Below are 12,843 nucleotides of genomic sequence, written 5' to 3'. Positions count from 1 at the left end.
CCTCCTTTCCCTTCATTCCCCTTCCAATTCTATTCTTCCCTCTACCCCTCCCCTTATCATGTGTTAGCATCCACATATCAGAGAGAACATTCAGCCTTTGGTTTGGGAGGTTGGGAAGACAGTCTTGCTAAGTTGCCTAGCAATCCTCCTTCAGCCTCCCAAATCGCTGAGTTTACAGGTACACATTACTATGCCCAGCCATCCAAGGGATGTTCCTATACCCATCCATATTCCATATGGTTTCAGCAAGGAATAGTCCTAGTTGTGCTAGACATCTTCATTCTGTAATTAGAGGAACCATGATTATAGAATAGGGAAGTCTAATATACAAAATTGTTAAAATGGAGCTGCTTTGTTGGGGGAAAGGGGTTGTGGTGGCCCTAACCTTGAATCCACAAGGAGTTATCTGCAGGTGATAGACACCTAAGGAACTGCCTCACAAGGAGCAAAAAGAGCCTAGTTTGAAAACCATTGGAAAGACAAAGGAAAGAGTTGGCAACATAGACTGAATTTCAAAAGAACAGCAACATAAAACCAAAACATGAAGTCTTTCACACTTTGGTGGCTTCATTTTCTTTTGTAAATTGGGGGAAAATGATGCTACCTTCAAGGGTTGCTGCTAACCTATCTACCTGACCTAAGAAGGTATTAGAAAGTAATTGGAATTGTTTTATAGTTTAATGCTCTTTTTTTAAAACAACAAAATTTATTGAGGTGAAATTTACATAACATAAAATGAACCACTCTAAAATAAACAGTGACAGTACATTCACAATATTGTTTGACTACTACCTCTATTTGGTTCTGAAACATTCCTATCAATCCAAAATAAAGCCTGTTACCCTTTAAACATATTCTCACTATGACTTCCTCCTTTTACTCCAAATTTGGGTTTTGTCTATGAATTATGTATTCTGAATGTTTCATAGAAATGTAATTATATGATATGTGGCCTTTTGTGTTTGACTTCTTTTACAACATAATGATTTCAAGGCTCATCAACATTATAGTAACATGTATTAATATTTCATTACTTTTTGTGACTGAATACTATTCCAGTATATGGATATATTCCATTTTTTCTGTATCTTTATCTATTAATGGACCTTTGGACTGTTCCTACCTTTTGGCTATCTTGAATAGTGCTATTATGAACATGTGTGTACTTGAACTTAAATATTCGAGTATCTGTTTTCAGTGCTTTGGGGTATATACCTAGAAGTGTGTTATTTAAGTGTGTTTATCTAAGGTCATATGGTAATTCTACGTTCAGGTTTTTTTTTTTTTAATAGTTGTAGATGGACAGTATGCTTTTATTTAATTTATTTATTTTTTTATGTGGTGGTAAGGATTGAACCCAGTGCCTCACACATGGTAGGCAAGCATTCTGCCACTGAGCTACAGCCCCAGCCCTCCATGTTCAGGTTGTTTTTTTTTAATTTCCCCATCAGTTAGTTATTCATCCTTTCCACCAGCTCCTCCTGCCAAATTATCATGGCCAAGTAAATGTGAGGCTAGGACAGCCCAGGCGAGGTTCCTTTCTCAAATATCTCTTCCATGAAGGAGGGTGCCTGGCCCCTCTACTCTAGGCTCAACTGAGGGGAGGTGGAGTAGGCAGGCTAGGCCGATATGTTTTAAGTTTTTGAAGAAACACCAAACAGTGCTTTGCTTTATGTCTTCCATAATACCTACTACAGGATTTCATGCAGGGGACATTATTTTGCTAAATATTGTTTATCTTTTTGATAAGTGTTTATAACTCACCTCCCAGTGCATGTGCTTTGGGTCTCAAATGTTAATTTTAAGGGAAATAGATGCATCCAAGCCTTGAAAGTTAACAAATATCACCATACAGATGAGTTTTATGTTGTCAGACAGTAGGTATTTATTAACTGAGGATTCTGTTTTAGGGTGGTGATAGAGGAAAAAGAAGTCAAGGTCCCCACCCTTTACAGTTATGGATGCTCACTCAGTTACACAATAGGCTTTGAAAAAACCCAGGAACTTACAAAAAGCAAAAGAGCTAAAAATAATTGTTAGCAAGTAAAATTCAGGATGGCAAGAGTAAATTCTGTTATTAATCTGTACTTTTTTTCTATCACTGTTTTTGGTGTATCTTTAGTCTCATGACTGGAATGTAAGAATGTTATGCCATTTGATTTTGAAATAACACACAGCTTTAGTAAAAACTTAGAGGAGGCCTCACATAATTCCCATTATTCAGGATATTTTGACTCTTCTTATGCTGATATGAATATTTCTGAATAGTGTTGATATTTGTATAATACCAGTGAAGCTAAAAGCTCAATGTTGGACTAAGCGTTTCTCTAGATCTGTTTAGAATAGTTCGTAATGAATGATGTAAATAGTGTTAGAAGATTATATGATACAACCATATAATTTGCTGATACTTGTAGCTAAAAATAAAATTCTTCACAACCTTACAAAATAGAAAACTTAATTTGATGTATCATGAATCCCCTGAATTAATTTGGAATGATTTGCTACCTTTTTGATATCCTTTCATTCCAACTTTCAAGTTTTATAGAAAAAAAATGAAAAGAGAATAATGATTTTAGGATTTTAGCTTGTGATTGAATATCCTATCTACATATGAAACAAGTCCCAATGCTCTGAGAAAGAGAAGTGGTGTGGATAATTCTGAGTCAGGAAAGAAAAATCATTTCTATTTGGCTTTTGAATGAATTATGTATTTTTTTTTCCTGTAGATTGTCTTTCTAGTTAGATACTGCTTAGGCTAAAATGAAATTGGTTTTCAATCTATTCTCTTAGCTTATGCCAATTTACAGTGGGACCAGTGGGATGTCGGAAACAAATCAGCCCAAGATTAAAAAATTTGCAGTGGATAATATACAAAGTGGATAATATACATGTGTTTAGTTGAGAATTGGCTACAGATAAGAGACTTCTGATTTTGTTCCTCTCCTAGCTGTATATTTTCTTTCTTTTTTTTTTTTTTTTTTTTTAAGCACTGTGATTCTGCTTGTAGCAAAGAGCTGCTGAGTTACATCTGCTTCTGCGTAATTAACTCTGTTGGTTGGTGTCAGATGAGAGCTAATTTTGAGATTAAATTGAGGAGTGGGGTATGTGCTTGTGGCTGGAGGAGGGGAGAAGAATCTAAGGTTGCTTGGTTGTTTTATATGAGAACAAAATATAGTTATTCACAGTTTTTTAAAAGATTTATTTATTTACTTTGTTTTTGAAGTAAAAATCTTAAAATGTGACGTGTGTCCATATGTGTTTATTATTGTGGAAACTGGAACATCCTTCTTTTAGTGAAGCTGATAGTGATATCTTGGTAGGCCAGGTGGCATTTAGGACAAACAGTGAATCCTGCCTAGGAAAGTTAATTCTGACCTTAAAACAACTTTTGCCGGGGCTGGGGATGTGGCTCAAGTGATAGCGCGCTCGCCTGGCATGCGTGCGGCCCGGGTTCGATCCTCAGCACCACATACCAACAAAGATGTTGTGTCCGCCGAGAACTAAAAAATAAATATTAAAAATTCTCTCTCTCTCTCTCTCTCACTCTCTCTAAAACAAAAAACAAACAAACAAACAAAAAAAAACAACAACTTTTGCCTCCCTCCCCTGTGATAGTTACCTGATTATTTCAGTAATAGTGGAGTTTTTTACTTATAGGATTCTCTCTTAGGAGTCTTATCATGAACCTGATTTTTAAAACTTGGAGAATATGTGCTTGCTTTGGCAGCTCATATATTTAAATTGGAATGATATAGAGAATATTAGCATGGCCTCTGAGCAAGGATGTCATGAAAGCTTGTGATACATTTATATTTTTAGGCTGATGATTTCTGAAAAAATAAAATAATAAAATTAGGAGAACAGGTTTGGTTTAGAAAAGAGTCAAATTTACTATTACTTCTTCTTCTTTTTTTTTTTTAGTTGTAGATTGTCACAATATTATTTATTTATTTATTGAAGCTGAGGATGGAACCCAGTGCCCCACATGCAAGGCAAGCATACTACCACCGAGCCACAAATTTTGTTTTTTTAGGCACTGTTTTTGGGCTTTAATTCCTGTCCTGAATTCCATATTTATAAATACCCTTTGGTGGTCTGAAAGAGTTAATGATGTTGCCAAAACTGCAGCTATTTGTTTAGTTGTGGAGTTGTTTGTGGAGTTTTATTTTAGTGATTCTTAACAATTGTAAGATCTTTAGATAGTTCCTAAATTTAAGGTCTGTCCTTATGCCCAAATGAACATTACTTTTTTTCTTTTGACAGATTTGCCTGAAGACCTGGACAATCTTCATTTTTGTCATGAACTGTTAAAACGTTTGGAGTTCTGATTCTGGTATTTTTTCTTATTTTATTACATTTATAAGATATAAAATGCCAGCCTTACTGAAATGCATTGGTAATGGATATGAATGACTTTTGGTTTTGAATATAGATTGTGGTAAAAGCTTGTCATGAAGATATATTTTTGGTATTTATTAGTTATAAAATATATTTTTTTAAATGTGTGTTCATTTGCCTGTGTAACCAAAATGCCCCGAAGCAACTTTGCAATATTGTACACTTTCTTATGACCTCTTCTCCTGCTTCCTGCAGTTGTATTTTGTGCAATCAAATTAAATTAGTTATGATTCATCCTGAATAAATGATGAAAGATGAAATAATTACTTGAACATAGTGAAATGTCTAATGAAATTTTGCCCCAAACCATTTTACTTTGGAAAGATCAGTTTCCTGTTCTAAACTTACTGACACAGAATGATTCCTGTGTTCTATCCTGAAAGTGGTTGCATTGCAAAAGCCAGTGATTTCATTTCTAAACACACTGAGTGCCAAGTCTAACATTTTTGTCAATGATTTATATAATTACACAAAAGGGAGTGCTTATTAGATTTGCAGATGACATAGATGACAGAATCAAGATTCAAAACAATTTTTTGCAGATTGGAAGATAAATTCAAACTAACAAGATGAAATTGAACTGTAATAAACTTTAAATCTCAGCATTTAAATTTATGCAAGGAAGAATGCAGAGATTCAGTTTGACAGCATTTTTGAAAAAAATATATGGGCAGTTTAGTTGGTCTGCATCTCTGCATGGCCAGTGTGGAGGGGCTGTTAAGGAAGTTCCTATAATTTTGGGTTGCATTTATAATTGAATAAAGTCTAGACTGTCATATTTTAAGGTGAACATTAGCCAAAGTAGTGAACTTAGAGACAGTGTGACATGTGGAGGGGTCAAGAAACTGGAATGTGATTGTTTTATTGAGGTGGGGCTGGAGGCACAATAGGGTTTAGCTGTTAGTGGCTTTATTTATTTATTTATTTATTTATTTATCTATCTATCTATCTATCTATCTATCTATCTATCTATCTATCTATTTATTTATTTATAAGTTGTAGTTGGACACAGCACCCTTATTATTTATTTATTTATTTTTATGTGGTGCTGAGGACTGAACCCAGGCCTTGCATGTGCACTGCAAGTGCTCTACCACTGAGCCACAATCCCAGCCCTGTTAGTAGTTTTTAAAAGTTTCTTGTTTTCAAATATTAGAAAGTCTATCATATGAAAGAAATATTTGGGATTATTTGGGGAACTAGGTCTAGTGTGTAGAAATCATGTGGAGGTGATTTTTGATCATGTGAACAAGAGATACATTATAGCTAAGAGCTTTCCAACAGTAGAGTGAGCTACCTCAGAAAGAGTTTCCAATCAGTGAAAATATTTTAGGTAAAGGCTTGATGGCCCTTTTATTCAGGATATTGGAGAGGGATCTTTTACTGGATACCTGCAGGTTGTATTGGATGCCAGTCCCAAGTTTTGGAATCTTAGTGGAAAGCAGTGGAAAGAGAACCTACAGTTTACTGATCCACAAGGAAGACAGTCTTATTTAAACTGACTCTTTAAGGTATTTGAAACAGTATAGTTCAATGGCTCCAAGTGTCTTTCAGTGACTCTTCAGGAATTTGTTTTTTTTTTTGGTGGTGGTATTGGGGATTGAGCCCAGGGGCACTCTATCACTGAGCTGCATCCCCAACCCTTTCTATTTTTTAATTTGGGGCAGGGTCTTATCATGTTGTTAAGTCTGACCTTGAACTTCTGATCCTCCTACCTTAGTCTCCTGAGTCACTGGGATTATAGGTGTGCACCACTGGGCCCAGATGTAATTGTTCATTTTATTATTAGTTACTGTTAATTTATTACTATATTAATTTACAAGTTAAACTTTATCATGGTTAAGTATGTATAGGAAAAAAGAGAGAGAGAAGGAGAGTGAGAGTTTGGTATGTCTGTGGTTTCAGATATCCACTCTGAGGATTTTGGAATATATCTTATGTGGGTAAGGGGGGGCAACTCTTCTAGCATTACATACAGTAAAGTGAGTGAAGCTTAAGTCACAGTGTCCCCATTATCCATTGGTAGAACTGGGATTCAGAGCCATGTTTGTATCTCTGCGAGACAGAACTAGCTAGAGCAGATAGTCAGGTGATTCAAGTGAGTGCTGGATGTGATTCTAAAATAATGGCATTTGAGTTACCATGGGTGAGTTCTATCTTCTTCTGAGCCTTTTTACCTTTAGAATGTCCTAAGGATTAAATAACAAGTTACATGTCAGCACACTGTAAACATTAAAATATAAAAAGTTAAGATGTGGGTGTTAGCATTGGAGATCAAGATTCAAGCCCAGATCTGGCCCAATTCCTGTGCCAGGCTCTTTTCTTTTGGTGCTCTTTGCAGGTGTATTCAATACTAGATTGGAGATCTGGGGCGAATAGTATATACCAGGAATCTCTCAGAGAGTAATATCACTGTCTAGTTGGAATCAGCTTTGTAGGTACCTGTCTTGTATTGAACTGCTTAGTGAGATATAACTAGGTATTAAGATAACTAGAATGCTACATTATTTAAAGGTAAAGGGTTATGTTACTATATTACTTTCAGTTTTCCAACCTGTGGGTTAGAGGGTATCACAAAACCCGTGCAAGAAGATCTGATTTCATGAAAGTGGTTAGGTGAAGGCTGGAGATGTACCTTAATAGTCGGGTGCTTGTCTAGCATGTGTAGAGGCTGTGGGTTCAATCACTAGCACTGCCCCTTTACCAAAAAAAGGTGGTTAGGGTCCGGGGTTGTGGCTCAGTGGTAGAGTGCTTGCAGAGCATGTGTGAGGCACTGGGTTCGATCCTGGCACCATATTAAAAAACAAAAAGCAAAAAACAACGAAATAAAGGTATTGTGTCCAACTACAACTAAAAATAAATAAATTAATAAACAAACATAAAAATTTAAAAAATATTAAAAAATGATGGTTAGGTAGGAAATTTTCTTAATGTGTGAAACTTGGGAAATATATGTAGTCAAAATCAGGATTATTTTTTAAGTTTAATGTTTTTTTGAGTAAGTTTAATGAACTTTCATTAGATTTTTTTTGTATCAGATTTTTTTTTCATGTTGGTTTTATGTTTGTGATAGACATATACCTTGGACCTCTTTCATTAGTAAATTAATTTCAATAAAGAAAATCCACTAATGTGTGACTTAGATTTGATTTCTTAAATGCTTAATAAATGACTTCATGTAAATAAGTGAAAAATTCTTTCTTAGACTGTGACCCAGTTTCTGGTTGAAAATATTAGTCACTGTGGCTGTGTTACACAATACCTGTCTATCATTACTTCTGCGGTCTTTTTGCATTTGAAAAGTAATACCAAAGAATCTTTTAATTTATTTTTAGAAATTCCATTGTTAAAAGTTTTTTCTCTTTTTTATCCTTTAAGGTCTTGATTTCCTGGTTAAAGATGTTCTTCACTCAAATGCAGTTTTTCCTGTTGGTAAAGTAAGACAAGTATCCATGTTGCTTGTTAGTCCTCTTTTGTATCTCTTAAGAATGGATGTTTTTGAGATGTTGATTAACAAGGTGTGGATTGCCCTGCCCGCTTGTTGAATGACTTTCAAACCTGCAAGTTCTGTTAAATACAAGGAGAACCTCTATGGGTAACTTTTGTGTTGAAGAAGTCATTTGTCAACCATGGTAAAACTTGCAAACCCACTTTATACAGAGTGGATTCTTGAAGCTATACAGAAAATAAAAAAGCAAAAGCAAAGGCCCTCTGAAGAGAGAATCTGCCATGCAGTCAGCACATCCCATGGGTTGGATAAGAAGACAGTCTCTGAACAGCTGGAGCTCAGCGTTCAGGATGGCTCAGTTCTCAAAGTCACCAACAAAGGCCTTGCCTCATATAAGGACCCAGACAACCCTGGGCGCTTTTCATCAGTTAAACCGGGCACTTTTCCTAAGTCAACCAAGGGGTCTAGAGGATCATGTAATGATCTTCGTAATGTGGATTGGAATAAACTTTTAAGGAGAGCAATTGAAGGACTGGAGGAACCAAATGGCTCCTCCTTGAAGAACATAGAGAAGTATCTCAGAAGTCAGAGTGACCTCACGAGCACCACCAATAACCCAGCCTTTCAGCAGCGGCTGCGCCTGGGAGCCAAGCGTGCAGTGAACAATGGGAGGTTACTGAAAGATGGACCACAGTACAGGGTCAATTATGGGAGCTTAGATGGCAAAGGGGCACCCCAGTGTCCCAGTGCTTTTCCATCCTCACTCCCACCTGTCAGCCTTCTACCCCACGAGAAAGACCAGGTAAGCGAAAAAAGGAACATTAATACAATCGAAATATTGTACTGCTCTTTTGGCTTGTACAGTTATCTTTTAAGTTTAATATGAACAAAAGTTCTGAGTTTGATTAAAATCAGATGTTTTGCCTTAAGCAGACTTTTCTGTTTTAAAATGTACCTATTAGTTCACAATATAATGATTTATATTGTTTTACAATACATTGAGGGCTTTCTCATTGGTTGCCAAACATTTAACATGATGATTATGTGATTTGAAAAAAAATAATTGGTGGGTGCTAGAAGGGACAACCATAGGTAACTTTAATTCTTCTTCAAGGCAGAGTCACATATATTTTAGAAACCTTAGGAAGACCATAGTATATTTTTCCTTCATTATTATTTTCAGAGAAGAATCTGCAGACTTCTTATTTTAATACTCATAATCTCTGCATTCCTGAAATTGTTTTAATATATGACCTAAATTCCCCCAATTTGAAGTCATTTATTAATGTTGAGTTCTCAGTGGGTGTCTGTGAATGTTCATTTTTTTCTCCTATAGTATCTTTGCTTATACTCTTTGATTTCTTTGGGACTGTTAATTCTGTAGCATTGTATTTGTTTTTTTGTTTTTGTTTCTGGGAATTTAATGCAGGAATACTTTACCACTGAGCTACATCCCCAGTCCTTTTATTTTTTTATTTTGAGACAGAGTCTCTTTTAAGTTGCTGAGGGTCTTCATAAGGTTGCTGAGGCAGGCCTTAAACTTGTGATCCCCCTGCTTCAGCCTCCTGAGTACTGAGATTACAGGTGTGTGCCTCTGTGCTCTGCTCTATAGCATTATAAATACTTGGCAGAGTTTTTCTTCTGTTATTACAATGATTTTGAAATGAATCTGGTTGATAGGATTTTCCTTTGTTTTGTTTCAAAGCTATAGAAATTATTTCTGAAATTATCCCCCCAACTAAAATCATAGTAGACCAACAGCTAGTTGTTTATAATTTAGGCCCTACAGTTTGGGGGCTTGTTGTTTGTCCTTTGGGCAAATGCATACATTGCTATCAGTTAATTTTACATCCTCTAAATCGTGTTAATAGAAAAAGTGGTTGCTCTCTAAACCATGTTTTTAGAAAGGATTGAAACACAAATGTTAGGCAAAGCTGTGCGTGGCTTATGTCTTCCTCTTAGAAGTCATAAGATCTTGAAGTGGACCCTGTTTCCTTTGGTGCTTTAGCTGATAGGGGCCCAGCTCTAGGAGCTGGGTAGGATTAGGTAGTTTGCCTTTCTACAGACCACTCTAAAGCCTTTAATCTATTTCTTAACTGTATTTATGTCTTATTAGTTTTCCGCAACATATTTATCAGTTGATGGTAGTTGTGTATGTGTAACCAACTCTAAATCTTTATGGGAGATCATGGCATAAAAAAGTATGAAATTTTCATATTTTTTTATATAATTATATTTTTTCCTTTTTTATGATACTGGGGATTGGACCCAAGGGCACTTTACTACTGAGCTACATCCCTACCCCTTCTTATTTTTTGAAACAGGGTCTTGCTAAGTTGCTAAGGCTGTCCTTGAACTTGCAGTCCTTGCCTAAGCCTCCCCACTTGCTATATTGCAGGCCTGCACCACTACACCTAGCATATTTTTAACTTTTGATAGAGGAGCAACTACAAATTTTCCATAGTGCCTTTCGTATCCTTTTCTAACCTTGCCCATCATTTCTTGCTAACCTTATCATATTTTTTTCCAGGCAGCATCTGTATGAAAGTATTTTTAGTCTACAGGAAAATTCGTGTCTGAAAGTGTCTAGTATTGAGAACAGAATAATTTATTGCTTAGCATGCAATTGTACTGTTCTTTTTATGATGCTGATCTTTAAATTGTCCAGTTAGCATCATCATTTAACAAGGAAAGCTAAGAAAATGTGTCTTAGAATTTTTACTTGATGAAATTTGAATATTAGTTGTATGAAGTAATTATAATCTAATTCTGAAAAAATACAAATAAAAATATAAAAAGCAGTTCAAGTAATTTTGACATTTTTGTATTATATATAACAGCATTTTTCCTTGAAAATTTTAATTAAACTACATTATAATAAATTGCTCTCTGAGACTAAAAGTGGTAAACATTAAAAGTGGTAAACTTTCTAAGTAAACATAATAAAAATTCTTGACCTGGGATCCATGAATAGGCTTGAATGTAAAAATCATGTGTGTATCCCCATGTTTTTCTAGGGTTAGGGCCTATGGTTTTATCAGATTATAACGGGATCCTAAGATGTCAAATAGCCAATGTGAACATTTTTTTGTACTGTTGTGAAAAACTAGTTGTTGGCCTTTGATTATTCTTGCTTAGGCTCCTGAACTTGGATATGTGTGCATATTGATAGTACTATAGTTTTGTGCATTAGGGACTTTCTGTAATATATTTGAAAGAGATTGTCATTGTTCTTGATATGCTAGAAGTTGCAGAGTTTGCATCGTGAAAAAAAATTTATGGTATAAATGGAAACTGTTCAGAGATGGAGCCTCTCACAACTAAAATATAGTCAACCAATGTCTTTCAAAGAAGCTGTTATTCTGATTACTTATGTTGAGCAATTCTATTTAATTGTAAAAAAGAATAAAAATAGTAAAAATAATAGGCAATATTTCATAAGTGTTACATGCTAGCATTGTTCTAAGTGCTTTATTTTTATTATCTCCTTCACTTGGCACGGTAACTTTGAGGTAGGAGGTTATTTTCTTTATCTTAAAGATGAAAAACTGAGGCTCAAAGTTTTAAGCAGTTTGCCCAGGGTCACTTACAGAGTGGGTAAGTGTGAAGCAAGGATCCCAGATCCCAGTCTGGATCCAGACCTGTTTTCAGCTGGGGCAGTAGATTGGTCAACGGTGGTTGCTTTTAATTATTAGTAAAAGTCTCTTTTCCAGTTTCTCCAGTGGTCAGAAGTAGTTTTCCCTCAACAAATAAATTCCTAACATTTTAAATTTGATGGTTGTAAAGAGCTTATTACAGTTTTTAAAGCAGGTACAATTTATAGTATTAACAATATGGGAATGCAGTGAGGAAGTAGTAAATCTGTGTCTAATTAGATTTAACATCATCATCATTCCTATGCATGACTGCTAGGAGGAATACAATGTGAGTTGAAATAGAAGTGCTCCTTCTTTCTGAAATGTAATTGCACATCTTTTGATAGTCTAGAATTCAAATTGGGTATTACCACACTGGCTCCTTAGCATAAATTCTTTGTATTTATTTAAGAAAGCTCTCTCCGGTGAGGTGATATGGAAATGAATTAAACCACTGAAGATAAAACTTTATCTTTGACTTGGTGAGGGAACTCCTGAAGGATAGTATTAGTGTTTCTCATTAAAAGTGGTAAAGCTCAATTAGGTCAGATTATGAGGACTTTAGAAAGTCAAATATTCGAAGAGAGGCTTCAGTTATTACTATGCACTTTGTAGCAGTAAAATTGCATTTGAACATTTAACATTTTTATAAAATCAGTTTAGTTCAATTTTAAACAGATTCCTTGGTATTTTACTTTATTGAGAATATCTTCCTAAAATTGATTAAGCATCAATCTTGGTGTGTTTCCAGTGCAGTATATAATATGGGAACTCTTCATTCTAAATTCTGCTATTATGTATAATTATAATGTATCAATAAGAAATAACAAAAAACCCTGAATTTTGGGATTAGTATGGAGAAAAGTTAGTTTTGGAATCACTAAAGTTAGATAGAAGCCTATTATGTGAAAGTCCAGGTGGATCAAATGCTTGCTACTCTTGTTTTGTTGAAAGGTGGAACATTTTTAATATCAAATAGGACTTTTGATGTTTTTCTTTTGAAGAAATGAAATTGCTGTTATTGGGATCTTATAAAAACCTTCAAACATAATTACAAGAATGATAAGATTGTCAATAATAAAAAATAAAAATGATATTGAAATGGAGCACTAATGATCAAAAATGGGGCAGAGAGAGAAAAACTATGATGAAAATCACTTATCATAGACTGGTTTGTTCAGTTGTTAATTGTATTTGTCCCCCACCCCTTATTAGGTATTTTATCAGTTTTGGGCAATGTTATGAAATAATTTCTATGGATAGAAGATATATATACATCCTATATAACTCCTGTGTCATGTAAATGCCATAAATTAGGTAACTTTAGTTTTAGATTTTCCTTTCTTCTACTTTTCTCCC

General features: G+C 34.9%; 1 protein-coding gene and 2 non-coding genes across 6 annotated transcripts in view; 2 read left to right on the top strand and 1 right to left on the bottom strand.

The window, feature by feature from the left end:
• The window catches only part of Kat6b (lysine acetyltransferase 6B), a 188,088-nt gene that overhangs the window by 9,495 nt on the left and 165,750 nt on the right, over positions 1 to 12,843 (top strand). For all 4 annotated transcript variants that reach the window (XM_021726706.3, XM_005325885.4, XM_005325886.3 and 1 more), the window contains exons 2-3: positions 4,267 to 4,336; positions 7,780 to 8,651. In XM_021726706.3, the coding sequence (XP_021582381.1) occupies positions 8,031 to 8,651 (621 nt within the window). In that variant the 5' untranslated portion in view covers positions 4,267 to 4,336; positions 7,780 to 8,030. The remainder of the gene's footprint in view (positions 1 to 4,266; positions 4,337 to 7,779; positions 8,652 to 12,843) is intronic.
• On the bottom strand, positions 1,505 to 1,627 carry LOC120886023 (small Cajal body-specific RNA 21). Its single transcript, XR_005728802.1, has one exon.
• Positions 3,715 to 3,821, top strand: LOC120885919 (U6 spliceosomal RNA). Its single transcript, XR_005728719.1, has one exon. It is a non-coding gene; the product is annotated as a U6 spliceosomal RNA (small nuclear RNA).

The sequence above is a fragment of the Ictidomys tridecemlineatus genome, chromosome 1 (assembly GCF_052094955.1).
Source record: "Ictidomys tridecemlineatus isolate mIctTri1 chromosome 1, mIctTri1.hap1, whole genome shotgun sequence".
Classification (NCBI taxonomy): domain Eukaryota; kingdom Metazoa; phylum Chordata; class Mammalia; order Rodentia; family Sciuridae; genus Ictidomys; species Ictidomys tridecemlineatus.
Note: the sequence above shows the minus strand (reverse complement) of the source record. Positions and strands in the feature narration are given on the sequence as shown.